The 27,230-nt window shown below is 37.8% G+C and overlaps 2 protein-coding genes and 1 long non-coding RNA gene across 3 annotated transcripts; 1 reads left to right on the top strand and 2 right to left on the bottom strand.

Moving 5' to 3' along the window:
- The first annotated feature begins 5,510 nt into the window (after nt 1-5,510).
- On the top strand, nt 5,511-6,408 carry LOC105789812 (uncharacterized). Its single transcript, XR_001132319.2, has 2 exons — nt 5,511-5,779; nt 6,112-6,408. It is a non-coding gene; the product is annotated as an uncharacterized LOC105789812 (long non-coding RNA).
- A 12,521-nt stretch (nt 6,409-18,929) lies between these two features.
- On the bottom strand, nt 18,930-20,123 carry LOC105789544 (uncharacterized). Its single transcript, XM_012616917.1, has 2 exons — nt 19,865-20,123; nt 18,930-19,762 (listed from the first exon to the last, which is right to left on the bottom strand). The coding sequence occupies exons 1-2, from the start codon at nt 20,121-20,123 to the stop codon at nt 18,930-18,932; spliced, it is 1,092 nt and encodes a 363-aa protein (XP_012472371.1).
- A 2,541-nt stretch (nt 20,124-22,664) lies between these two features.
- Nucleotides 22,665-24,791, bottom strand: LOC105789543 (uncharacterized). Its single transcript, XM_012616915.1, has 5 exons — nt 24,768-24,791; nt 24,486-24,617; nt 23,447-24,432; nt 23,139-23,352; nt 22,665-22,991 (listed from the first exon to the last, which is right to left on the bottom strand). The coding sequence occupies exons 1-5, from the start codon at nt 24,789-24,791 to the stop codon at nt 22,665-22,667; spliced, it is 1,683 nt and encodes a 560-aa protein (XP_012472369.1).
- Between the last annotated feature and the right edge of the window lie 2,439 nt (nt 24,792-27,230).

Raw genomic sequence — 27,230 nt, 5'->3', positions numbered from 1 at the left:
CATTGGGCATTCATGTCATACCATTTAGGGTATGGAGGTTGCATAGGCTCTAGATAATGTGGAGACACTATGTGCGCATCGAATAGCCTTTGATACAGTTCCTTGTACGTTATTGGAATGGGCGTGAATTGAAGTCTCTCTGTGTTGGACCTTGTGTTGGGCTCTTGCCTGGAGGGGCCCTGGTGACTAGTGGCTTCCATTCTTGGAGGGCCAACAGTAATTGGTTTTGAATAACTCTTGCTATATGTGCTTACGTTGTTTACCTCGCTTTCTTTTTTTCTCAGGACCGGTCTTTTGGAGCTTTCCCCCGCGTCTATTTTACTACTTCCTTTTGCATTTTCGATCATTTCACCGGACATTACCATATCCGAGAAGCTCTTAGTAGCACTCCCCAACATGTGGTTGATGAATGGGGCTTTCAAAGAGTTGATAAACAGCATGGTGACCTCGTTTTCCAAAAGGGGTGGCTAGACTTGCGTTGCCACTTCTCTCCATCTCTGGGCGTATTGTCTGAAGCTTTCACTAGGCTTTTTTTTCCATATTCTGTAATGTAATTCGATCGGGTGTTATGTCCGTCATATGACTGTATTGCCTCATGAAAGCTTGCGCCAAGTCTCTCCATGAACTAACTTTAGTACGACTTAGCTGGTTGTACCATTTAGCTGTAGACCCGATCAAATTGTCCTGAAAGCAATGGATTAACAGTTGATCATTGTTGACGTCTCCTGTCATTCTTCGACAAAACATAGTTATATGAGCTTCAGGACAACTAGTCCCGTTGTACCTTTCGAACTCCGGCATCTTGAACTTAGGCGGAAGCACTAAATCAGGAACCAAACTCAAATCTTTGGCGTCGACTCCCCATTGGTAGTTGGTGTTCTCCATGGCTCTAAATTTTTCCTCTAGCCATCTACACCGTTCTTCTAGTTGTTTTGGCAAGTCCGTTTTCGCTTTCTCTATCTCTGCTATGTCATCGAGATCAGGGACCACAGGGTTGGTAGGGTTGTTCCCGTGGTTAGAACCTAAGCCTACTTGAAAATGCATTGGTACCGAGGTGCCAACCCGATATTGAGGTCCAGGTGCTCATTGTGGGCACATGTCTAGTTGTGCTTGGGTGCCTGTCAGGGTAAAACCTAGAGGATAAACAGGATCCTCCTGATCAACTCCCAAATTAATTATAGGGCTATTTCCTTTATCAGTCAATAATTGTGCCAGTTGGCTCATAATTCTTTGGGATTCCAGTACGTCTTGTTGGATTTTATCCAATTGTTCTTGCATCTTATCTTGCATTTCTTTTTGCATTTGTTCCAGCCTTTCTAACCTCTGGTCCATTGCTTTTGTTTGACGTCGAGTACCGTAGCGATATTTGGTTGGTGGATTTTTGTTGGTTTCTAGGGTAACTGTGACAATTTTGATTAATTAGGGCCTTTTTAATGAAACTTAATGCATGTAATGTAATGTAATGCCAATGCATGAGATGAATGCAAAAAGAGGCATTGATTCTAATTCAATTTCATTAGAAAAGCTTGACTAGAAAACAAATTTCTTTACATAAAATAGATCACATATACGGCTTCGCCTTTATACCCAAAGCCTTAACCTCCCTAAGGAGCCAAGCTAAATCTTGTCCTCGGCTTGATTCCGACTCATATTTTAAACTCAATACATCGGCCTGAACTGCTAAGGTTTGCAGATGATCAGCTACTTCCCGCACTTGAGTCACGGCTTCGCCCATAACGTAATCTCTATCTCTAATCTGACTTTGAGAATGATGGAATTGCTCTTGCCACTGATCATTACTCCTCTCAAGAAGCTCCATTCGCAGCTCAGAATTGTGCAATACGTCCTCAAGCTCCCCTATCTTTCCTTTCAGTTCTTCGATCTTATTTAAGCTTTCTCTTAATTTGATCGTGGAGTTGCGACTACGGTACGAGTGAAGTGACTTTTCTAGCTCTGCCACCTTAGCCTTTAATCCCGCTTTCTCATTTTGGCACTCTAACAAACTTCTTCCCAAAGCGTTCTCTCGAGCTCGAGCATCCTGAAATTTCTTTTCCCACTGATCGGCCCTATTCTTTTCCTCCTTGATCTCTTGTCGCCACTACTCCGACGTTTTACCCAAACCGGCAGTTCTCATTGACAATCACAGCTTCTTATAATCTTTTTTTAAGCTATCCAAATCCTCTTCAGCCTTGTTCTTTCCTTTCCTTAGTTTCTCGGCTTCTAGCTTGTGGATATCGACATCTAGTCCCAAACGCATCTTTTCCTCTTCTAACTACTCTATCTTTGTTCCCTATTCCGAACTTTTTTTTCAAAGTCTTGCTTGATGATCTCCAATTCTGACAGAGCTACTTGTAGATGCTCCTCAAGAGACTGAACACAATCTTCTCTCAGCCCAGGGATATTTTCATTGACCCTTTTACTCCACCACCCGTAATATTCAAGAGTTGTCATTGCCCCTACGGTAAACCTTTTCATTCGGTGAACTTGCTTCCAAGCATTAGATATTTCTCGAATTTTCCTCTTATAATTATCATCTTTATAAGAGAATTCACACTGCGCTAACCCATGTGTTGCCGGTATGAATTGCCTCGATCTATATTGTCTTAATACCAGCAAAGGGGTATATTCGACAGCTCCCCAAATTCCAAGTAAAGAAACCCAGTCGAAATCCCCACATCGATATAAGATCTCATTCCTATGATGCACATTAATTTCTTCAAGAATGTTGGGACATTAGCTGCTCTCGAGTAGACTTTGTCCACTTGGATCCTCGGACATCGTAGCAAGGTTGTATATTCCTCTACTATAGGTACCAAATCTACTTTCCCAAACGTGAAACAACTATAAGCTGGATTCCAGTACTGCGCGAGGGCTCGAAATAGGCGCTTGTCTACCCTCACATCAAGTAAATAAGGCAGATCACCGCAGTTGCTGTAAAAGACTTGTTTGATCTCGTTATCCCACTGGTTCCATATCTCTTTTAATTCTTGCACACCATCCTTAGTCACACTAATACGAGTGAAGTCCCATAATTATGATGCGTATCCTTTCACGAGGCTATCACACTTTTCTTACTGAACCTTTTCGGACCAAACTCGGACGGCCGTATTGTCTTCCACTTTACCAAGAAAATCCTTTTCCATGTTGAGCTTCTCTATTTGGATATCGAATGTTAACCAACACCTCTTTAGAAATGAAAATGTCATGCAATCAAAACCAAAGCAAAACAGAATAAGTTAGTATCGCACATCAAGCTAGATTCCAAAGCATGAAAGAAAAAGAATACTAAATCACCTATTCAGGTATCTACTAAGGTTTAGCACGGCTCTACCTAGGGTAAGCTCTTAAGGCTTGTTATATGAGGTTCAGTTCTAAAGTAAGGGTACTCGAACCAGTAGATTCCTCGATCCTCACCCATTATAGGCTCATACGGACCAAGTTCGGTTCAGGGGAATACATTTCTTTATGGCCACACGGAGATGAAAATCTCACGAAGACATAAGTATGGATGTATCTCGGAAATGATCCACTATCCTACACAGAGGTGAAAACCTCACGAAGGACTAGTTTCTCACTCCCACTTAGCAGGGTGTGACCCAGGGTCATGCAATGTAATGCAACAATATACCAAGCCTAACCACCACAACAATCAAGTAAAAAAAAACCCGAAATAAAGACGAATGAAACGCAATGAGAGGATCGTAAATTTAAACCAAATTTTCAATTTTCGACAAAAATTAAAAAAAATAATCAACTCGTGGCTCGATTCTCGCAGCTTAGTCCCTAGTGGAGTCGCCAAGCTGTTGACACCATTTTTTTTGATGAAACGGGGTCGACTTGGATTTTGAAAATGAAAACGAAAAAACGGGAGTCGCCACCAATCTGTTTTGATAAGGTGTGATCGGATCACCTTGAAAAGTGGTTATTTTTAATAAACGATTTAATTTTATTAAAACAACGATTTTGGTCCACGAAATTTAGAAAATCAGGTTCGAGAGTCGGTTACGTATAAGGAAGGATTAGCACCCTCGTAACGCCCAAAAATTGGTACTAGTTGATTAGTTAATGTCTTGATGTCGAAGATTGAAAACTGTGAAGAGTTTTAAAAATACAATCCTTGAAGAAAACTCGAATAATAGATTGAAAGTTAAGAAGATATTTGGCTATTTGGTCAAACGAGAAATTGAGACCCAGCACGTTAGGGCCCGTTCTCTCAAATTTCCAAACGCAAATATTGCCTCACTTTGAAATTTTAAAAGGATATTTGGCTATTTGGTCAAACGAGAAGTCAAAACCCAACACGTTAGGGCACGTTTCCTCGATTTTCCAAACGCGAAATATTACCTTATTTTAAAAGTTTAAAAAAGATATTTGGCTATTTTGGTCGAATAAAAAATCGAAACCCAGCACGTTAGGGTATGTTTTCTCGATTTTCCAAACGCAAAAAATTGCCTTATGTAGAAAATTTTCTTTTTGATGTATGGTGTTAATATGCATAACAAAACGATAATGAATATGACAAGTTAAGCATAAATAATACAAATAATTAACGAAAATGAAATAAATAAATATAAGAGACGAATCAATCACATAACAACAAGTAAATAAACGAATAGAATTAAAATATCCTTTTGAAATGATAATAAACACGTAAATAAGTAAATAAATAATAATAACAATAAATAAGATGAATAAAATTAAAAATGTGAAAAGACATATGTATATTTATGTGGACAATTTTATAAAATAAAAATGTGTATATATGTATATCATAAAATATATATCAATATTATATAAAAATATATGTATACATGTACATATTTTAAAACGATAAAACATAAAAATGTATATTTAGGAATTATAAAATATATGTATAAGTTATAAGAACGTATATATGCATATATCTTTTTAAAATTATAAAGTATAAAAGACGTATGTATATATATATATATATATAAAATGCATATAGATTATAGAATATAAACATGTATAAGTATGTGTATTAAAATGTATGTGTATTATAAAATGTATGCATGTATATGTATATGACAAAATCTGAAGTTTAAAAAAAAATATATATATAAATAAGTAAATAACATTAAACAAAAATATTAAATAAGACTGATTTTTAAATATGTATATTTATAGAAAAAAATAAAAAAACTTGAAGTTTAAAAGGCCGAGGATCGAATTGAAATCAGACCAATAATTTGGGGGCCAAATTCGCAAATAAAAGGTTCAGGGGGGCTGAAATGAAGCACGCGCAAAGTACAAAGGACTGATCGGGAAATATACCCAAGTCCTGAAGCGCAACATTTATGCGCGGACTAAATTGGAACATGCAGCAAATTTGCCGAGCCAAATTAAAAAAAATAAAGAAACAAGCAGAAGGATTAAATTAAAACAAAACAATAATGTGGAGGGACTAAGGGCGCATGCGGGTCGGCCACTCTTGAAACGATGCCGTTTCACTCCTTTATAAATACTAAAAAACAACAAAAAAAATCATTCCCTCTTTCATTTTCAAAAAAAAAAACAGAGAATCATCGGTCTCTCTTCTCGGCATTTCCCCCTAACATCCGGCCAAGTTTTGAGCCGTGGCGCCGCCATAGCGGTTGCCGACGATACGCAAATGGGGCTATTTTGAGCTCCGTTTTGAACCCCGTTCAAAGGCCACTTTTTCTGGCCCGATGGCCACCAGACAAGGCCTTTCACTCCGTCCCTTTAGAGCCGATTTCGGTGACGGAGAGACCTCCGACGATGCGGCTGAGGGTTTGAGGTATTTTCCTTTTTTATTTTATTTTGTTTGTTAAAAATGGATTTGTAGAATAGATGAGTGAACAACTAAATGAAATAAATGAGAAAAATAAACAATATGAAAACGGAAAACTAAAGAATATAATAAGATCTTTATCAACCTCTTAGAATCTCCAATCTGTTTTTTATTTCAATATCTGTGTTCTTTTCTTTTATGTGTGTTCGTAACAAATACAACGGTGAGATTCGGGCTTTTATAGCCGAATCAAAATGGTTTTCTTTTCCTTATTATCTATTAACTACTAGTATTGCCGGCGTGCTTCTTCATTTGTTATTGCATTCAATTCTTTGCAGGTGTCAGACGAGCATGGTGAAGTGCGGCGGCGGCGAGCGGGGAGTTGGAGCGGCGCCCAAGGGCAGGGGCGTGCATGCGGCGCTGGAGAGGGTTAGGTTTTGCTCCCTTTGCTGCTGAAAGTTTTTGTTGTGGGCTATTTGGGCTTTAAGTTTTTTTTTGATTTATTTGGGCTATAATTGTTTGGGTTTATTTTTTGTAATTGGACTGTTGGGCCCGGGCAGATTTTGGGCTTTACACTACTCTTTTAACCATTTCTCTTCCTTCTTAACTTTTAATTATATCTATTTATTCATTTACTTTTGGTATAATATTAAATTTAACATTTAATATTTATAATTTTTTATTTTCAGAGAGCTTAATTTAGCCTTCAACTTTATAAAACAAAGTCAAATTTAACTATTAACATTTTGGAAAATAGTCTATTTGAGTTTTTAATAGAAATCTTGAATAACATGTTAAGTTTTAAATATGATAGCCCGCATGACAATCTTCGTATATTTCATGCTTTCTTTTAAATTTTTATCAATTTTATATATTTTTGAATTTTGTATTTTTGAATATTTTTTATAATTTTTAAATTATTTTTATCGTAGCATATAAAACAAAATAGTATCATGTCATCATAAATCGCACGTGAATTGTCACATGAATTGTCATGTCAATATAATTAAAAAAATGGGTTAATATGTAAATTGACCCTTGAACTTGTCCAAAAGTACTTAATTGGTATATGAACTTTAATTTTGTCATCTAAGTTGGTACCTCCACACCAACACATTTAGTTTGTATTGACGTGGCATTGATAACCAATTTGGTGTTTACTCATGACAGCCTCTCAATATACCACATGACGAGTATAAATTAAAAAAATAAAAAAATCTTTAAAATAAATAAATTAATAAAAAAAGTATAATTTTTTTTCTAGGTTCAACTTTTATGTCAAAAATTAAATATATATATATTTATTAATTTCTATATTTTAAAGTTTTTTAATTTTTTAAATTTGTATCTATCACATGTAATATTGAGAGGTTGTAATGTGTTACCAACAGATTGACTATCAATGCTACGTCAGTATAAACTAATGGTGTTAGTGCAAAGATACTAGCCTAATACAAGTTCAGGTACCAACTAGGTCCATAAAAAAATTCAGATACCAACTAAGTACTTTTGGATAAGTTTAGGAGGCAAACTAAATTTTCATTTTCATCTCATAACTACCATTGCGTTTTAATCCAAAAAAATATCCAACATTATTTTAATCTCACCGTCATCTCTATTTTCAATCTCACTAGAGCTACACTCATTGTTTATCCAAATGAACTATTAACTCATAAAAGCAAATCATTCTAAGATGAGAGAAAATATATAAGAGATATATGTTTATTCAAAATTATGCATTTTTAAAAAAATTATTTTTTTTCTGTTAGAGTAATTAATGAAGTTGTTTAGTCTGTAACTGCTAAAGTTGTTAGTCTGTTAGTAGTTAGGTGGCAGTTATTTGGTTTACGTCAGTTGTCTACGTTCGTGTATAAATGCATGAGAAGCCTGCATGTTGAAACATAATGGAAAATATTATTTTCTTGATTTCTTCTTTCTTTTCTTATAGTTTAACATGGTATCAGATATAGGTTTTTTCCTGGCGTCATTTCTTTAGTCTGTCTGCTGTACAGTTTGCATCGTCGAAATGGCTTTCAATACTACTGACGGAGCTGTTGACAGTCAGTTCTTTTGTACAAAGAGATTAGTGTTCTTCTTGATGATAATACCTATTTGTTATGGCGACAACAGGTACTTTTGGAAGTAAAAGCACATAAGCTTCAAGGCTTCTTGGACTCGCAGCAGGTCCCTCTCACTCAGTTTCTTTCTTATGGTAATGGTGGTCTTCATGAAAACCCAGAGTTCGCACGCTTCGAACAACAAGATAGTGCGCTTGTGTCATGGTTATTATCTTCTATTAGTCAAACGGTTCTTCCTCATCTTATTGGTATGGACACCAGTGCTAAAATCTGGAATGCGATTGTCACTTTGTATGAAAGTAAAACTACTCTAAATTGATGTTCTATCGAAGGTCTTTGCACTCTCAACGCAAAGGTGAATTGAGCATGAAAGTGTTCTTGATAAAGGTTAAAAGCCGCTATGATAATTTGGCTAGTTGCGGTGAAGTTATCAGCGAGCACGGGTATGTTACTGCGATCCTCAATGGTCTTTCTCCCGAATATGAATCTGTCATTACCATTGTTACAGCAAGTCAGGTGCCCTACACAGTCCAAGGAGTAACTTCCATGCTTCTTGATGCTGAAACTCGACAGCAGGTTGTGAGTTGTGAAGTCTCTAGTTCTGCAAACATGGTGTCTCATCAGTCTCTCGAGTCTACTATTGATAATGGTTCAATACCTGCTTATAGATCGTTGTCTACAGCTCGGGGGCGTGGACGTAGGCGAGGGCATTCTTCTAGCTTGAGGATTCAATACCAGTTATGTGGGAAAGCTGGTCATCTTACTGACCGTTGCTACTATCGGTTTGACTCTTCCTACAAGAGTAACAACTACAGGCCTCCCCCACAAGCAAATATTTACATGGTTGGTTCCAGTCCTACTGCTGCACCTTGGATCCCTTCTTCTAAGTAAAATGCTCAGTGGTGTTCACAAGGTTGGTGTTTTCCCACTCATCCCTCATCTATTTGGTCTAATCCATTCGTTGGTAGTTCTCCACAACAGGTCAGTATGCCATCCCCTAGCGCAGCACAGTCTTAGGCCTATGTGGCAACTCTTGAAACAGTGGTTGATAACTCCTAGTATCCAGATTCTGGTGCCACACATCATCTTACAAATTTGGCTACCTCACTTGGTGACAGTGGATCATACAAAGGACCAAGTAAAGTGTTTGTCGGCAATGGTTCAGCTCTACCTATTCTGTCTACTGGGCAATCATCTTTACTTACTCGGTCTCAACCATTGTACATGAGATACTTGTTGCTTGTTCCTGGCATTACTAAAAATCTCTTGTCTGTGTCCAAGTTTGCTAAAGACAATCAGGTGATGTTTGAGTTTTTCCTACTCAGTGTCAGGTGCGTGATTTACGGACAAGAGAGGTGCTTCTTCGAGGCTCCGTGCATCATGGTTTGTACCGGCTTCATCTCAACAAGTCTACTGAAGATGGTGTGTCTTCAAAGCATGCTCAGTGTCTTACAGCTAGCACAATGCTTCCTTTCAGTGACTGGCATTCTAGATTAGGGTACCCCTGTCGAGCTATACTTACAAAGGCACTTCTACGATGTAATATACAATTTACTGACAATAATAAATCTATTGGTTGTGTTGCTTGTCATTTGGGTAAGGAACATAAGCTTCCTTTTTCTAAGTTGATCACTACATATACCGCTCCTTTACAGTTGGTAGTTGCTGATGTTTGGGGACCAGCTCCGGTTGTGTCCAACGGGTTTCATTACTACGTTACATTCACTGATGCCTACTCACGCTATACGTGGCTTTATTTTTTGAAGAATAAGTCGAAGGTTATTACTGTGTTTCCACTGTTTCATCGCCAAGCTAAAAGAATACTTGGTACAAAACTTCAAGTTTTACAAACGGATGGAGGAGGGGAATTTCAGGCATTAAAGAGCTATTTGGCTCAGCAAGGGATCATACAGCGTCTCACTTGTCCATACACATCAGCACAGAATGGTCATGTTGAGCGCAAACACAGACAGGTAGTTGAAGCAGGTCTGTCCATGCTAGCTCATGCCACCATGCCTTTAACATTCTGGAATGAAGCTTTCTGCAGTGTTGTGTTCCTGATCAACAGGTTACCCTCTCATCCCTTGGGAGATATATCACCCTGTGAGAAACTATTTAAAACAAAGTTAGACTACCTTTTTCTTCGAACATTTGGTTGCTTGTGTTTTCCCAACCTTCGACCATTTAACAGAACAATACTACAGTTTCGGTCTTTACCCTGTGTGTTTCTAGGTTACTCCCCATTATACAAAGGTTACAAATGTCAGGATACAACTGGTAAAATCTATGTTACTCGTCATGTCACGTTTCATGAGAATACGTTTCCATACAAAACTCTTTTTTCATCAGCCGTCTCATCTATCCCTGTGTCCCAGTCTAGTGCAAAACTTCTTGTCTTAACTCTAAGTCAAGTACCTTGTACTAGCACACCAACTATCACTATTTCTAATAATCACTCTACAACGCCTAGTTCCTCACCTACAACGCCTACTTCAGTCTGACTATCCTAATATGACACAAGTTCTACCTACCCCAACTGCTTCACCTAGGTCACCTACACCTCAACCATTACAAGTCTTACACCCTGTCCCATGTAATACCTATTCCATGGTTATTAGGAGTAAAGTTGGAGTATTCAAGCCAAAGGCATATTTGAGCACAGCACCTTGCTCTCCTTGCGATGTTCCTTCTGACATTCATAGAACAATGGCATCTGAGTGCTAGCAGGTGGCAGTTCATAGTGAGTTACAAGCATTGATCCACAATAATACTTGGACACTCTGTCCACTACCAGAGAATCGAAGACCAGTCAGGTGGAAGTGGCTCTTTAAGGTTAAAAAGAAGGCTGATGGATCTGTAGATAGGTACAAAGCTCGATTGGTAGCAAAAGGATTCTCTCAACATGCAGGGCTTGATTTTCGTGACACTTTTAGTTCGGTGGTTCGAGCGTCTACTATTTGCACTATTCTTGCTCTTACTGTTATGCAAGGGTGGTCATTGAGACAAGTTGATATTAATAATGCTTTTCTTAATGGTGAGCTTACTGAAGAGTTATACATAGAGCAACCCCCTGGTTTTGAAGTTTCGGATGCCTCTGGTCAGAAACTTGTTTGCAAGCTGAATAAAGTGCTCTATGGCCTGCGACAAGCTCCTCGCGCATGGTTTCAAACTCTTAAGCAGTACCTTGTTGGTCAGCTTGGTTTTCGAGCATCCAAAGCTGACTCCTCCTTATTTATTCGAGGATCTGCAGGAAAGTATCTGCTACTCATGGTCTATGTCGATTACATTGTGCTCACGGGCAGTTCTGATCAAGATATAGAAGATGTGGTCCTTCATCTTCACAATAAATTTGGTCTTAAGGACATGGGAGATCTCAGCTTCTTTTTGGGAATTGATGTGCAACGTACATCACAGGGAATGCTACTCAGTTAGAAGAAGTATGTTACTGAACTACTTCACAAAACTGGAATGATCGGGGCAGCTCCCACACCAACACCCATGGTGAGCACCCCCAAGTTAGTTGCTTCAGATGGCAGTCCTCCGTTTGCTGATATTCATTTGTACAGAAGTGTTGTAGGTATGCTTCAATATGTATGCATTACACGACCTGATCTGTCATTCTATGTCAATAAACTTAGTCAGTTCATGAACTCCCCAAGTGACACTCATTGGAGGGCCATCAAACGAGTTTTGAGATATCTGGCTGGCACCATGGATCATGGCCTGTACTTTGCTAAAGGTCAGCTAGAGCTGGTATGTTACTCTGATGCTGACTGGGCCTCATCCATTGAAGATCGACGATCTACTTCAGGGTATGTGGTGTTCTTAGGATCAAATCCGGTTTCTTGGTGCTCAAAGAAGCAGCCAGTAGTATCAAGGTCATCTGCTGAGGCAAAATATCGCAGCTTAGCCAACTGCGTATCTGAACTTCTATGGATTCAACAACTGTTGATTGAAGTGGGCATCCTCCCGTCTAAATTGCCAGTCATTTGGTGCGATAATTCCTCTGCAGTTTCAGTAGCTGAGAATTGAAGCATGTTGAAATAGATCATGCCAGGATGAAGCATGTTGAAATAGATCATCATTTTGTTCGTGAAAAAATCCTTGCCGGGCTTCTACAAGTCAACTTTGTTCCATCTTTTCAACAGATTGCAGATGTTCTCACTAAACCAGTTACGCCTAAGCTATTTTCTTCTTTTCGACATGCTCTTCGAGTCTTGTCTTTCAGTGAGTTTAGTGTTCAGAAATCAAACAAGCTAGGGTAATGTTAGAGTAATTAATGAAGTTGTTTAGTTTGTAACTGCTGAAGTTGTTAGTCTGTTAGTAGTTAGGTGGCAGTTAGTTGGTTTACGTCAGTTGTCTACGTTCGTGTATAAATGCATGAGAAGCCTGCATGTTGAAACATAATAGAAAATATTATTTTCTTGATTTCTTCATTCTTTTCTTATAGTTTAACATTTTCCCTATTTTTTAATTCTACCATACAATAAATAAGAACAAAACTATTTTTTTTTCTGTTTTTTTCATATTTATAATTCTTACCAATCATACGTATTAAGAGTAAATATATTTTCTAATCTTTCAATTATCCTATCTTGCTAATTTTCTTTCGTCTCTGTCAAGTAAAGCTTTGATTTAAAAGCCTTAAATTAATGCACTTTATTTGGTAATTAAATGAGTGTTTATTCTTTTTTTTCCATTTATGGAACCACTTGATATTTAATTAAACTAAAATATGGTTGGAGAAAACCCAAATATTCAAACTTCGAAGAATGTTTTTGGGATAAGGTTAATTGTATTATATATCTCTAAATTATATGGTTCATTTTAAATTGGTCTTAAACTTTAAAATATTATAATTATATCTTTAAATTATCGATGTTATATTAATAAAGCCTTTTATTTATTAAAATTATTATTTTAACTCTTAAATAAGATTTAAATTTTATGTGATATATTTTAAAAATAAAAGTTTAAGGTAACGCCACAAAATTTTCCGGTATCAAATTTCGTGAAATTTCAATAAAATATTGCAAGGTTGTTGAGAATTTATTATTCCATAGTGAATTTAATATCGGAAATTCTAGTTCTGGAGTTGAGACTTTATTGTTGGGCTTTCGATAGTTAATGGTATTGATTGGTCTTGGATTAAATTGTAAAGAGAGAGAAAATTGAGTTAATTGAAGCTTAAGAACTTATTTGTAAAATGCTGAAAGTTAAAAGTATTTATGACATCATTTTACCAAAGTTAAAAGTTTAATTTTTCTTTTTTAAGATTTAAGCGTGGAAAAAAAACCTGATCCTCACCATCTCCGCACGCCCTTCGAAATCGAGGGAAGTTTTTTTTTTCTTTCTATTTCAATTTTTTTATCGATTCTTTTTCATTTCGAACCAAATTGAAAGTGGGGAACACATTTTCTTCGCTTTTAGAGTGATTTTAATTTAACCAATTTGATTTTGAATTGTGGAAATCAAAACTCAAATTTCTAATATTTTTAAAATTTAAAAAAAGGAAAAAAGGAAAAATCTGAATCTAGTGGTAAGCTTTTTTTAATCGTGTTTCTAAATTAGTATCGAAGTTTTTATATGGTCGAAATTAGTTTCTCTTTGTTCAAAATAAATTTTGGATTAGTTATTGGTAGTTTTCGGTATCGGATAGTGAACTTTGTTTAGTATTTGTATTCATGAAATTATAGGATTTATTCTATTAATTGTTGGATTTAATTCTTAAATAGAACGAAGTAGCTGAAACGTCCAAGGCGAAGTAAAAAGTCAAGTTGTCAAAGATTGAACATTCTAAGCAAAACTTGCTTAGAAATTCGATTTGTGATTACTTGTATTCGGAATTGACTTCGTGTAATAGTTCATTAAATGTTTTTAATAATGGTCATTTGTATAAATTGCTACTTTTATAAATTGTTAAAAATATTCAATAAAATTAATTGGAATTTTATCGGATATAGTCGACATGTGATAGACTATAGGGATTCCCATCATTGTTTATTGTGCGGATTATCTTGAACGTCTGAGAATATTGTTATTGTTATGTTTTTCACATTTGGTGTTTGGTTGGTCATCAATTAGGTCGTATTTATCGCGCAATGAAATATTATCATTGTTGGCATTTGTGCAGCTATTTATTGATTGTCATTGGGAGCTGAGTTCGACATTGATATGTTTGAATGTTTTCCTTCTTGTGTTATTTGGATAAATTAATTAAATGAATTTTTTTTGTGATTAAATGTTATTGTTGGCTATTGAATGCTTTTAGAATGCTTATTTCAATCTCAATTTCTTTTATAGTGTGCAAAATTTAAAAATTAAATATTTACACTTCTTGAATTTTAAAATGTAATGTATCATCATTGAGTGATTTTTTTTAGCGCATCGTTTTGTTTTTTTCTGTGCACATATTCAAGGTAGTAACAAGGAGGTCTGGTACTGTAGTAAATTTAAGCTTTCGCAGTTGCAACATTTCTTTCATAAAGATCTTTCTAATACATTTAAACTTTCAATTTTGATTCGACATGTAACTGAGACCTTCGTTGTTATTTTTGTTATATTTGTTATGGTGGATGTTAATTTGTTTTACCATATTGGCTTCTAAATTTCGTCTGTTTATTGATTTGAATTATTTATTTGAATTATTGGTATTGTTGACACTATTTTTTTTATGAAAACGGGAGTCGCCACCAATCCTTTTTGAGGTGTGATCGGATCACCTTAAAAAGTGGTTATTTTTAATAAACGATTTGATTTTATTAAAACAACAATTTTGGTCCACGAAATTCAGAAGATGGGTTCGGGAGTCGGTTACGTACGAGGAAGGATTAGCACCCTCGTAACGCCCAAAAATTGATACCTAGTTGATTAGCTAATGTCTTGATGTCGAAAATTGAGAACTTGGAAGAATTAAAAATACGATACTTGTATTAAAATGAAAATTTAAAGAGAGAAGCATACTTTCGCGTTATTCGAGATAAAGAATCACATCCCGTAAGTTAGGACACGATATCTAAAATTCTCGATACGAGAATAAATGCCAAAAAATTTTATTTTGAAAGAGTTTGATTATACTAGGTTTTAATAAAAAAGATTATGTCCCGTAAGTTAGGACACAAATTTTTTGTTAATTCCCGGTGAGATTTAAAAACTTTAATTGAAATGATTTGTGTATTTAAATTTTCGAGAAAATCAAAACCCGTAAGTTAGGATACGGTTTTCTTGAGTTTCTAAATACGTAATGTTATTTTATTTTGAAAATTTTTCTTTTTTGAATTTTGAGTAAAAAGGTAGTATAATATTTAACGAGATATAAATTTAATTTATACAAATATCAAGTAAAGGCAAACAATTATTTCATATGATGTAGCACGATAACAACATAAGATAACTATATTTGTAGAATATTTAAAGGGTAAATAATAAATCATAAAATACAATAGTAATAATGACATAACATACATCATCATAAAATATACATATAACATTAAAACTAACAAACATTAGTGCCAATATATGAATAATAATAATGCAAGTGATAATGTAATAATAATAATGAAATAACAATACTAATAAATCTAAATATTAAAAATGCTTGAAAATGACAATAAAATAACTAATAGAATAAGATTGCAATAATAATCGGTTAAAAATTAATAAAAGGATCAAATAAAAGATGAATAAATAAGATAAAACCTATGTAATATTGACAAAAAAAAAGAAAAAAAAGAAAGTAAATAAATAACATTAAATGAAGTAATAAATAAAATTATTTTGTTTTCTTTCTTAATAAAATCAAACAAAAAAATGAATAAGTAGGTTAAGGATCGAATTGAAAACGGACCGAAATTTAGGGGTCAGAATCACAAATAAACAAAGAAGGTGGCTCGGGGCCAAAATGAAACACGCTCAGAGGGCGAGGGACCAACTGGGAAATATTCCCAACCCCCAATCATGGTGTTTCAGCTTGTACCAAAATGAAACTATTAGTAAATTCAATGGCCAAAATATAAAACAAGAAGACCCAATTGCGCTACAATTTCGAAGGGAGGGTCTTGCATAAATAACCCCTTTATGAAAACGCGGATCCCTCGAGGCGGGTCGGATCACGGGCGGTCGGGGGCCAAACGGCGCCGTTTCATTCTGAAAAATAAAAACAGTAAAAAAACCTATTCGGTTTCCTTTTTTCGTTAAAAAACAGAGAGCTCTTAGCTTTTCTCTCGATCCTCCACTGCCTAGGGTTTTGGCCATAGCCGCCGCCTCCATGGCCTATGGCCGGAGTTGTTGTGAGGGGTTACCTTTGGCCTCCATTTTAAACCCTTTTGAAGGCCAAACTACATGAACCCGAGAGTTAAAAAAAACCTTGAACCCGCCTTATCAAGGCCGATATCGGATGACGGAGGGACCTCCACAAAGCGACCGAGGGTATTTCTGTAAGTTCTTTACTCCCTTTTTATCTATTTATTTCAGATATAAAGAGATAGAAAAGTAAAAATAAAAAATAAAATGAACGCAGAAGAAAAGAATAAGAATCGAAATGCTAAGAAATCACCTTTGAAACTATTTTCTTTTCCTATTTCTTAAAAAATGTTTGTGTCCGTGAGAGAAAAAGGTTACATTTTGCTTCGACTTTTATAGCCGATTGTGTTACTATTTTTCTACTATTGTTGTTGTCACTTCCTTGCTTGTTTGTAGGTACTTGAAGACAGACTACAAAGGCAGAGAGTAGGGGGCAGATGGGACGTGATGAATGGCGGTGGTAGGTGGCGGCGCCAGAAGGTCGAGGGTCTGAATAACCTAGGCGCGGCGCTATAGCGCTAGGGTTTGACTTGTTTGGTTTGATACTTTGGGCCATTGGGGTTTCGATATTGGGCCTCGGGTTGTTGGGCTTTTGGGTAGTTTGGTTTGAATGTTGGGTTAGGGCTTTATTGGGCTTAGGGATTTTTTGTTTTTAAATCTATTTATGTTTTTGTTTTGTGTTTGGTGTTTAAGGCCCGGGTAAAATTGGGCCCGTACAGCTGGCCCTCTTTGCTCGTTGTCGTGTAACGAGAACAAAGCGAAGACTTTAAAAGGGCCAATTTTGCCCGGTTTCGCTGAATCTCGACTTATCCTGGTACTTCTCTTTTCAAGTAGCTTTATTTCGATCCACTGTGTCTTGTCGCTTCGATCCATTCCACTGCACTTCAGAGAGTTTTGACTTGTAGCTTCAATATTTTTCGCTGCAACTTCAAGGGGATAAGATCCATGGTTTTGGTCTACTCCACTGCAACTTTAGGGAGATCAGACTGGATGCGATCTGCTCTACTGCAACTTCAGAGAGATAAGGTCTGCCATCTCCAATCTGTTCAACTGCAATGTTGGGGAAGTAAGATTCACTGTTGTAGCTTCAATCTATTAACCGCAATGTCGGGGAAGCGAGATTCGCCATCGTAGCTTCAATCTGTTGCACTGCACCGCTAGGGAAATGAGATTGCAATGTCGGGGAAGGAAGATTCGCCGTTGTGGCCTCAATCTTTTAATTGCAATGTCGGGGAAGCAAGATTCGCCGTCGTAGCTTCAATCTATTCCACTGTACTGCCAGGGAAATGTGATTCGCTATTGTAGCTTCAATCTATTTGACTGCAATGTCGGGGAAGCGAGATTCGCCATCATAGCTTCAATCTGTTCCACTGCACCGCTAGGGAAATGAGATTGCAATGTCGGGGAAGGAAGATTTGCCGTTCTAGCTTCAATCTATTCCACTGCATCGCCTGGGAAGGTAAGATTCGCCGTTGTGGCCTCAATCTTTTAATTGCAAACTATGGTTTCTTCGATCTGCTTCGCTGTCAACTCAGGAAAGCAAGACCTGCCATCTTCATTGATCTATTCTTTGGGGAACATGACCTATATGAACTTATTTATGCCTAGTGATCATGATCGAAATGCATCAAAATATCTTGGCTAAATGTGTATGCATGAATGCAAAAATGAAAATGATCTTTCAATGTTTGAGTTATTATTGCCGATGCGTTCGAATGCTATCTTGTCCGGTTGGTAATGCTCATCTCTTACTTAGTCGGATTGCCCCCATTGTAATCTTCAAAGTTCAACTCGTTGTGATTTTGAAGGTTAAGCCCATCGTAATTTGGGACATAAAATTGAAAACCATCCTCTTCCTACTGTGATTTAGGGGTACAGGATCTGAATCTCCTTGGTTATCTACACCATTTCCAGGGTGTCGCGCCAAAAGATTTATGCATAATTGCAAAATTTTCCTTTCCGAGAAACCTCTTCTTATCATTCAATGCTTGTTTGTTCATTGAGGCTTTGTTACCAATATGACATCTTGTCATTTTGTTTAATCCATGTTTGAACAATAAAGTTTGAAAGGATAGTCTTGACTTAGACTTTTTCCTTTTAGACATTTCAAACTTCAAAATTGGTGTGTTCTAAACAACAGTCCTGCTTCAGGTTCCAGCATTATTTAAAAATTTCTAAAGTAATATGAAAAACTCCTTTTGCTTGAACATTCAGTCCATTAATCGTTATTTCAGCTGTTTGAAAAAAAGATTATCACAATGAACAAACAAAATGTTATTGAGAACAAATCTCGAAATGAAAAAGTTAATCAAGATAGCAAATGAGAAAAAGTTAATCAATTCGGCCTCATCTAACTTTAATTCAGCTAATACTCGGAGAGAAGGGATTTCAACTTCTATGGGTAAAACTGCCTCCATCCTATAGACTAAAGAAAACGGTGTTGCCCCAATAGAGGTTCTAACAGAGGTACGATATGACAGAGGTACGAAAGGTAATTTCTCGTGCCAGTCTTTGTAGGTTTCAGTCATTTTCCCTACAATTTTCTTGATATTTTTGTTAGTTGCTTCCACGACACCATTCATTTTTGGGCGGTATGGTGACGAATTATGGTGTCTGATCTTGAACTGACTATAAACTTCCGCTATTAAGTTGTTGTCCAAGTTCAGCGCATTGTCGGATATGATCCTTTTAGGCATCCCGTATCGACAAATGATCTCTTTTTTCAGAAACCTGCTAACTGTTGACTTCGTGACATTAGCATATGAAGCAGCCTCCACCTATTTAGTGAAGTAATCTATAACTACAAAGATAAAACGATGCCCATTAGAAGCCTTTGGAGATATTGGCCCGATGACATCTATTCCCCACATGGAGAACGGCCATGGAGAAATCGTAACGTGAAGGGGTGAAGGTGGTGCATGCATTTTGTCACCATAAATTTGGCATTTATGGCACTTTTTAGCGTAACTAATGCAATCCACTTCCATGGTGGACCAATAGTACCCAAATCTCATAATTTGTCTTGCCATCGTGAAACCGTTAGCATGCGTTCCACAGATACCTTCATGCACTTCTTCCAAAATTTTCTTGGCCTCGACAGCATCCACACATCTCAACAATACTTGATTTTTTCCCTTTTTATACAAAATCTCCCCATCTAGGACATAATCAATGACCAATCTCCTTAATGTCCTCTTATCATTCTCTGTCGTATGGTCGGGGTACTCACGAATCCTTACATATCGTAATATGTCATGATACCAGGGGTGATCATCCTTTTCCTCTTTATTGCCAATGTTGCAACAATGGGCTGGAGCCTTATGAATGTTGATCTGAATAGGCTTCATATCTTCTAGTTTGTTTACCTTGATCATAGAGGCTAGAGTGGCCAAAGCATCTGCCATCTGGTTTTCATCTCGTGGGAGATAACAAAAGGTGACACTATCAAACTCCTTAATCAATTCCAAAACCAATTTTCGATAGCGGACTAACTTCGGGTCTCTCATTTCCCATTCCCCTTTGAGCTGGTAAATTACTAATGCAGAGTCTCCGTATACCTCTAGAATCTTAATTTTTCGCTCTATGGCTACTCGGATGCCCATAATGCAAGCTTCATACTCAGCCATGTTATTGGTGCAATCAAAGTCCAATTTGCTAGTGAAAGGATAATGATCTCCACTAGGGGACACGAGGACTGCCCCAATTCTATTGCCTATAGCATTTGAAGCTCCGTCGAAGCTTAACTTGCAAGGGTGATTTTCGTGGGGATCCTCTTTAGCAGTTGCAACATACATCAAATCTTCATTTGGGAAATCAAAATTCAGAGGTTCATAGTCTTCTAAAGTTCTGCTAGCCAAAAATTCTGCTATCGCGCTTCCTTTAACAGCCTTCTGATTTACATAGGCTATGTCAAATTTAGAGAGTAGAATCTGCCACCTAGCCATCTTCCCATTCAACGCAGTCGGCTCCATCATATGCTTTAAAGGGTCTAACTTTGAAATTAACCAAGTCGTATGATAGAGCATGTATTATCTCAATCTTCGCGTCGTCCAGACCAGAGCACAGCATAATTTTTCAATAGGCGAATACCTCATTTCACATTCAGTAAATTTCTTACTAAGATAATAAATCGCCTTCTCTTTTCTTCCCGTCTCATCATGTTGACCAAGCACACATCCCATGGAATTGTCGAACACTGTTAAATACAGAATCAATAGTTTATCTGGCCTTGGTGGCGACAATACTGGAGTATTGGACAAGTACTGTTTTATCTTGTCAAAAGCCTCCTGGCATTCTTCATTCCACACATCTGGATTGTGCTTTTTCAAAAGACGAAATATGGGGTCGCATTTTTCAGTCAATTGTGAAATAAATCGAGCAATATAATTCAGCCTTCTTAAGAAACCTCTAACTTCTTTCTGAGTACGTGGTGGAGGCAAATCTCGAATTTCCCTGACTTTGTCTGGGTAAATTTCAATCCCTTTTTCACTGACTACAAACCCCAGAAGTTTCCCTGACCTAGCTCCAAAGATACATTTGGCCGGATTGAGTTTGAGTTGGAACTTTCTTAATCTTAAGAACAACTTTCTTATGACCTGCACATGTTCTCTTTCCGTCTGGGATTTTGCGATCATGTTGTCAACATATACTTCAATGTCCTCATGCATCATATCATGGAAAAGGGTCACCATGGCTCTTTGGTATGTGGCTCCCGCATTTTTCAATCCAAATGGCATCACTTTATAGCAGAAAGTCCCCCATAGGGTTATGAATATAGTTTTCTTCATATCCCGAGAAACCATCCATAAAAGAAAACAGTGAGTGCCCCGCCGTGTTATCTACCAGAGTGTCAATATGAGGCAAGGGAAAATTATCCTTTGGGCTAGCTTTATTTAAGTCTCTGTAATCTCCACACATTCGTACTTTCCCATCTTTCTTAGGGACGGGTATGATGTTGGCTACCCATTCGGAGTATTTAACTACTTGCAGGAATCCAACATCGAATTGCTTTTGCACCTCCTCTTTTATTTTTAATACAACATCCGGCCTCATTCTTCGGAGTTTTTGCTGAATGGGCTTGCAATCCTCCTTTATAGGAAGACGGTGAACTACGATATCAGTACTTAACCCAGGCATATCTTGGTATGACCATGCAAAGACATTTTTAAACTCTCGAAGCAACTCAATAAGGTCTTGTTTTACTTCTTCAGCTATGCATGTGCCAATATTCACCACATTTCCCTCTTCCAGGATCACCGTCTCTACCGTCTCTTCGTGAGGTAGGATTTGTTTCCCTTCCTGCTCTACCATCCTCAACAAGTCCAGAGATAGGTTGCAATCTATGTTATCTTCAAAATCTTGAGATTGCTCTAAACACATATCTCATTCAAAAGGGTTTTCTAAGTCCATAGTAGAGTCAGTCATGTCATTGATATCTTGGGACCTGTTATAGGTACCAAAGAATATACAGGGAATGTGTGAATTTAAGAATTCTTATTTATAGTATGGTCATGAATTAATGAAAGAATGATTTGGAATAAAAGCATCCAAGATGACTATTCATACGAAAGAATGAAAGAATCTTAAAAGAATATATACTCAAAAAAAGAAATTGCAAATATATATTTCATTGCAGTCAAAATGTTCAAATATAAGCCCATTTCATCTCACAAAAAGTTTTCATTTTCTCTAGGTTTAAAACAATTAGTATGTTTTGAATATTACTCTGGAAAAGCTCTAAAAACTTCAGGCATTTCTTCTGCGGTCCAATTATTTAGAACACTCCCGGGTTCAAAGGGATAGATGCCTGATATACTTCTTTCTTCAGGTCCTTCTTCAAATATGGCATTGATGTTCAGGGTTCCTAACATTTCCTTCGTGATCTTCTTTCTTGGAGTTCTTAGTCCAGAATACACGGTTCCCCCTGATACGAAGGTCCTGGATATTTGAGGGAAAGTCATAGGTTCCCAATCACCTTCTCCTCCGTTCAAACGCGCCTTCCTCCTCTCTTGTCTTTTCTCCAACTCTTTCCTTATTTGTTTAGCATTTGGTTTAAATCCTAAATCGAAACGGTCTCGTTTTTCCTTTACCATTGATGCCTCTATCCTTCCTTGAAGGCATCTTCCCAGTCCTCTTCCGGGCACAGCTCCTCTCCTAACTGTCATTTGTAGTCTCATCCTCGTGACTCTGGATATTCTGGGCATCGGGATCTTCTTTCCCTCAACGACAAAAGTCACATTTATGAATTCTAAGGATCGAAAGGAACATTCGATCGCCTCATCATCCGTTTCCAAATATGGTGCGTCACTAGTTACCGATGCAATGATATCTTCCTCAGCGCTAATCGTAATTAACCAGCCTTCTGTTACCAATTTCAACTTCTGGTGCAATGATGAAGGCACCGCTCCTGCTGAATGAATCCAGGGTCTTCCCAGCAAGTAATTATACGAAGGCTTGATATCCATGACTAAGAAATCCACCTCGTATGTATTTGGGCCAATCAAGAGGGGTATTTATATTCTTCCCATCACCCTCCTTTCGGTACCATCAAATGCTCTCACTATATTCTGGCATGATTTCATGTGAGAGCTATCCACTGGTAACTTGCTTAAGGTGGATAAGGGTAAGACGTTCAAGGCCGATCCATTATCAATTAGCACACCCAACAACGTATATTCCCCGCAACGAGCGGTGATATGTAAGGATTTGGTGGCTCCTCTTCCCCCCGGCGGTATTTCATCATCATTAAAGAAAATGAAATTGTCGACACTTATATTGTTAACCAAGCGGTCCAACTTAATCACTGAGATATCGCTAGCGACATAAGTTTCATTTAGCACCTTAATCAACGCATTACGATGTATCTCTGAACTTAGAAGCAACTCAGGCACCGAGATACGAGCCGGTTACTTATGTAATTGTTCTACCACGCTGTACTCGCTATGTTTTAAGAATTTTAGAAATTCTCTAGCCTCATTTTTAGTTACTAGCTGATTGACATGCGATTCAATTTTGTCCATTTTTGCTTTTCCCAGCTCAACTGCTAAGGCTTTTCCTTTTCCAGATTCCACTCTTGCATTTGCCGGATCATAGCATTTTCCACTTCGTGTATAGAATCCTTCGTCCTCTTCTGAAGCATTTACCAAGCTCTCTTTTCCTGTGATTGTCACATTGCAGTCGTAATTCCAAGGAACCTTTTTGCTATCCTTGTAGGGAAAGGATACAAGTTTTTAGATTATGACCTTTGGCGCTATTTGTATCCCAGATTCTTTGCTCATTGGTTTGAAATAATCACCACTGGGTAATTATCCTTTTGTGCTTTCCCCTCAGATCCTTCCTCTGAAGCATAAACTTCTCCCTCTGTCCCTTGATTTCTTCATAAAACTCCAACTCTTTGTTATCCATTAAGTTTTGCACCATGGTTCTGAACTCAGTGCATTTTTGGATGTCGTGGCCTTCTTCTGCGTGGAGCTCACAAAATTTCCTTGCTCCTTCAGACCTTTTTATTGAATCTTGCTTGATGAGACCTTCTCTCATCATTTGTTTCCAAACCCATTCGATGGGGGTCTTTATCTCTGCTACATTGGCTTTAACTCTCCTTCCTCCATTCTCAATTATCTCATTCACCCCTTTATCATCATGATTGGGAAACAAATTCCCTGCTACGTTTGGTCCTGATAAGTCACCGATCTTTACGATCCCCAAATTGATAAGTTTTTCAACTAACTTCTTGAGTGTAGTGCAGTTCTCAATCGAGTGCCCCTTAGTTTCCGTGTGATACTCGCATTGGGCGTTTGCGTTATACCACTTAGGGTATGGAGGTTGCATAGGTTTTAGGTAAAATGGAGATACCACATGTGCATCAAATAAGTTCTGGTACAACTCCCTATACGTCACTGGGATGAGTGTGAATTGAGGTCTCTCTACATTTGGCCTTGGACTAGATTCCTGTTTCGAAGAACCTTGCTGATTAGCAGTTACTGCTCTTGCTTGTCCCACTGTGATTGATTTAGAATGGTCCTTGTTAAATGTGCTTGTATTGTTTATCTCGTGCTCCTTCTTCCTTGGTGCTGACCTTTTAGTGCTTTCTCCTGCTTCTATCTTGCCACATCTTATGGCGTTCTCTATCATTTCTCCAGACATCACTATGTCTGAAAAGCTTTTAGTGGCACTGCCCAACATATGATTGAGAAATGGAGCTTTCAAAGTATTGATAAAAAGCATGGTTATCTCTTTCTCTAAAAGTGGTGGTTGAACTTGCACTGCCACCTCCCTCCATCTCTGAGCATACTTCGGAAGCTCTCATTAGGTTTCTTTTCCATGTTTTACAATACCATTCGATCGGGTGCTATATCCATCACATGTCTGTACTGCTTTATAAAGGCCTGCGGCAAATCTTTCCATGAATGGATGTTGGCCCGACTCAATTGATTGTACCATCTAGCCGCCGACCCGATCAAACTGTCCTGGAAGAAATGAATCAGTAGTTAATCATTGTTGATGTATCCGATCATTCTTTTGCAAAACATAGTCATATGAGCTTCAGGACAACTTGTCTCGTTATACTTCTCAAACTCCGGCATTTTAAATTTGGGAGGGAGGACCAAATCAGGTACCAAGCTCAAATCTTTAGCGTCCATTCCTCAGTGGTAATCAGCATTTTCCATGGCTTTAAACTTCTCCTCTAGCCATTTACACCGGTCTTCTAGTTGTTTTGACAGATCCATTTTTGCTTTCTCCATTTCTGCCACGTCATCAAGATTAGGAACCATGGGATTGGTAGGATTCTCTCCGGGATTAGAACCCGAACCTGTTTGAAAATTCGTAGGTACTGCGGTGCCATCCTGGTATTGGGGCCTAATAGTGACAGGTGCTCTCTGCGGGCGCATCTCTGGTTGTGCTTAGGTATTCGTCGAAGTGAAGCCTGGAGGATAAACAGGGTCCTCCTGATCGACTCCCGAATTGATTAGAGGGCTTTTTCCTTTATCAACCAATAATTGTGCCAGTTGGCTCATAATTCTTTGGGATTCCAGTGCGTCTTGTTGGATTTTATCCAATTGTTCTTGCATCTTATCCTGCATTTCTTTTTGCATTTGTTCTAGCTTTTCTAACCTCTGATCCATTACTTTTTTTTGACGACGAGTACCGTAGCGATATTTGATCGACGGGTTTTTGTCAGTTTCCAGGGTAACTGTCATATTTTAAATTATTAGAGTCATTTTATGAACTTGATGCATATGATGTAATGTAAATGCATGATATGAATCCAAAAAGAGGCACTGATTCTAATTCAACTTCATTAGAAAACTTTACTAGAGAAGAAGTTTCTTTACATAAAATAGATTACATATACGACTTTGCCATTATACTCAAAGCCTTAACCTTTCTAAGAAGCCAAGCTAATTCTTGGCCGCGATCCGATTCTGACTCATACTTTAAACTTAATAGATCTGCCCGAACCGCTAGGGTTTGCAGGTAATCAGCTACCTCGCGTACTTGAGTCACTGCCTCGCCCATAATATAATCTCTGTCTCTAATCTGATCTTGAGACCGATGGAATTGCCCTTGCCACTGCTCATTACTTCTTTCCAGAAGCTCTATTCGGAGTTCCCTATTTTGCAATGCATCCTGGAGCTCTCCTACTTGTCCGTTTTATTCTTCAATTTTGTCCAAGCTTTCCTTTAATTCAACTGCAGAATTACGACTACGGTGTTGGTGAAGTGACCTTTCTAGCTCAGTTACTCGGACCTTCAACTCCGTCTTCTCATTTTGGCAGACTAGTAGACTCTTTTTCAAAGCAACTTCTCTGGCTCGAGAATCCTGAAATTTCTTTTTCCATTGATTAGCTTTCGTCTTTTCCTCCTGGATTTCCTGTCACCATTGGTCAGACGTTTTACCCAAGTCGGCAGTTCTTATTGACCTACGCAACTTCTTGTAATCCATCTTCAGGCTGTCTAAATCTTCTTCTGCCTTGTTCTTTCCTTTTCTTAATTTGTCGGCCTCTATTCTTTGAATGTCCACATCCAGTCCTAATTGCATTTTTTCTTCTTCTAGTTGTTCTATTTTCTTCCCTAACTCAAAACTCCTCTTTTCAAATTCTTGTTCTTCTAAAGATCGAGCAGTTTCTGGATTTGACGCCGAGATATTATTGTTAACCCTTTGATCACGCCACTGACTGTACTCGGGGGTCATTACCGATCCCACAACTAAGATCTTCATTCGACGAGTTTGGTTCCATGCAATAGACATTTCTCGAACCTTTTTCTTGTAATTATCCTCCTTATAGGAAAATTCACATTCGGCCAGTCCCTGCGTTGCTGGTATGAATTGTCGTGATCTAAACTGTCTTGATACAAGTAGAGGAGCATATCCAATAGCTTCCCATATCCCGAGCAGAGGAACCCAGTCAAAATCTCCGCACCAGTATAATATATCATCAGGAATCAACCAAGGAGCCCTCCATTCAACAACTAATCCGTAGATACCTAAAGCGAAGACATCGACCCTTTTCTTTACATCAGGGTGTACTAGCACTAAATCTCGCAAGCTTTTCCAAGGAACGCATTTACTGTCGCCTTTCTGCTAGATTTGGGCAACAACCCATTACTCACTCATCCCAGTGATGTTCATCAATTTCTTTAACAACGGAGGGACACAAGCAGCTCTAGAATAAGCCTTGTCGACTTTAATCTTTGGGCACCGAAGCAAGGTCGTATACTCCTCCACAGTAGGCGTCAAGTCCACTTTTCCAAAAGTGAAACAACTGTAGGCAGGATTCCAAAATTGAGCAAGGGCTCGAAATAAATACTTGTCCACTTTGACACTGAGCAGATAAGGCAGGTCACCGTAGTTACAAAAGAACAGCTGCTTGGTCTCGTTATCCCATTGATCCCAAATTTCCTTCATTTCTCGAAGATCATTCTGGATTACACTGATACGAGTGAAATCCCACAATTTTGACATGTGCCCCTCAATAAGACTATCGCCTTTCTCCCGTTGTGTCATCTCAGCCCATATTCGCACAGCCGCATTATCTTATATTTTATCAAAAAACCCCTTTTCCATGATAAGCTTTCTAT

This window comes from Gossypium raimondii, chromosome 11 (genome assembly GCF_025698545.1).
Source record: "Gossypium raimondii isolate GPD5lz chromosome 11, ASM2569854v1, whole genome shotgun sequence".
NCBI classification, from domain to species: Eukaryota; Viridiplantae; Streptophyta; class Magnoliopsida; order Malvales; family Malvaceae; genus Gossypium; species Gossypium raimondii.
Note: the sequence above shows the minus strand (reverse complement) of the source record. Positions and strands in the feature narration are given on the sequence as shown.

What these genes read in the sequence shown, in the direction of transcription:
- LOC105789544 (XM_012616917.1), bottom strand. Translation starts at nt 20,123, where the DNA reads ATGGAGCCGACTGCGTTGAATGGGAAGATGGCTAGGTGGCAGATTCTA. An exon ending in CGGAGCTTCAAATGCTATAG is followed by an intron (nt 19,763 to 19,864) that starts GCAATAGAATTG and finishes CTGAGTATGAAG; the next exon opens with CTTGCATTATGGGCATCCGA.
- LOC105789543 (XM_012616915.1), bottom strand. Translation starts at nt 24,791, where the DNA reads ATGGACGCTAAAGATTTGAGCTTG. An exon ending in ACGCTAAAGATTTGAGCTTG is followed by an intron (nt 24,618 to 24,767) that starts GTACCTGATTTG and finishes CATTTCTTCCAG; the next exon opens with GACAGTTTGATCGGGTCGGC. An exon ending in ATATAGCACCCGATCGAATG is followed by an intron (nt 24,433 to 24,485) that starts GTATTGTAAAAC and finishes AAGTATGCTCAG; the next exon opens with AGATGGAGGGAGGTGGCAGT.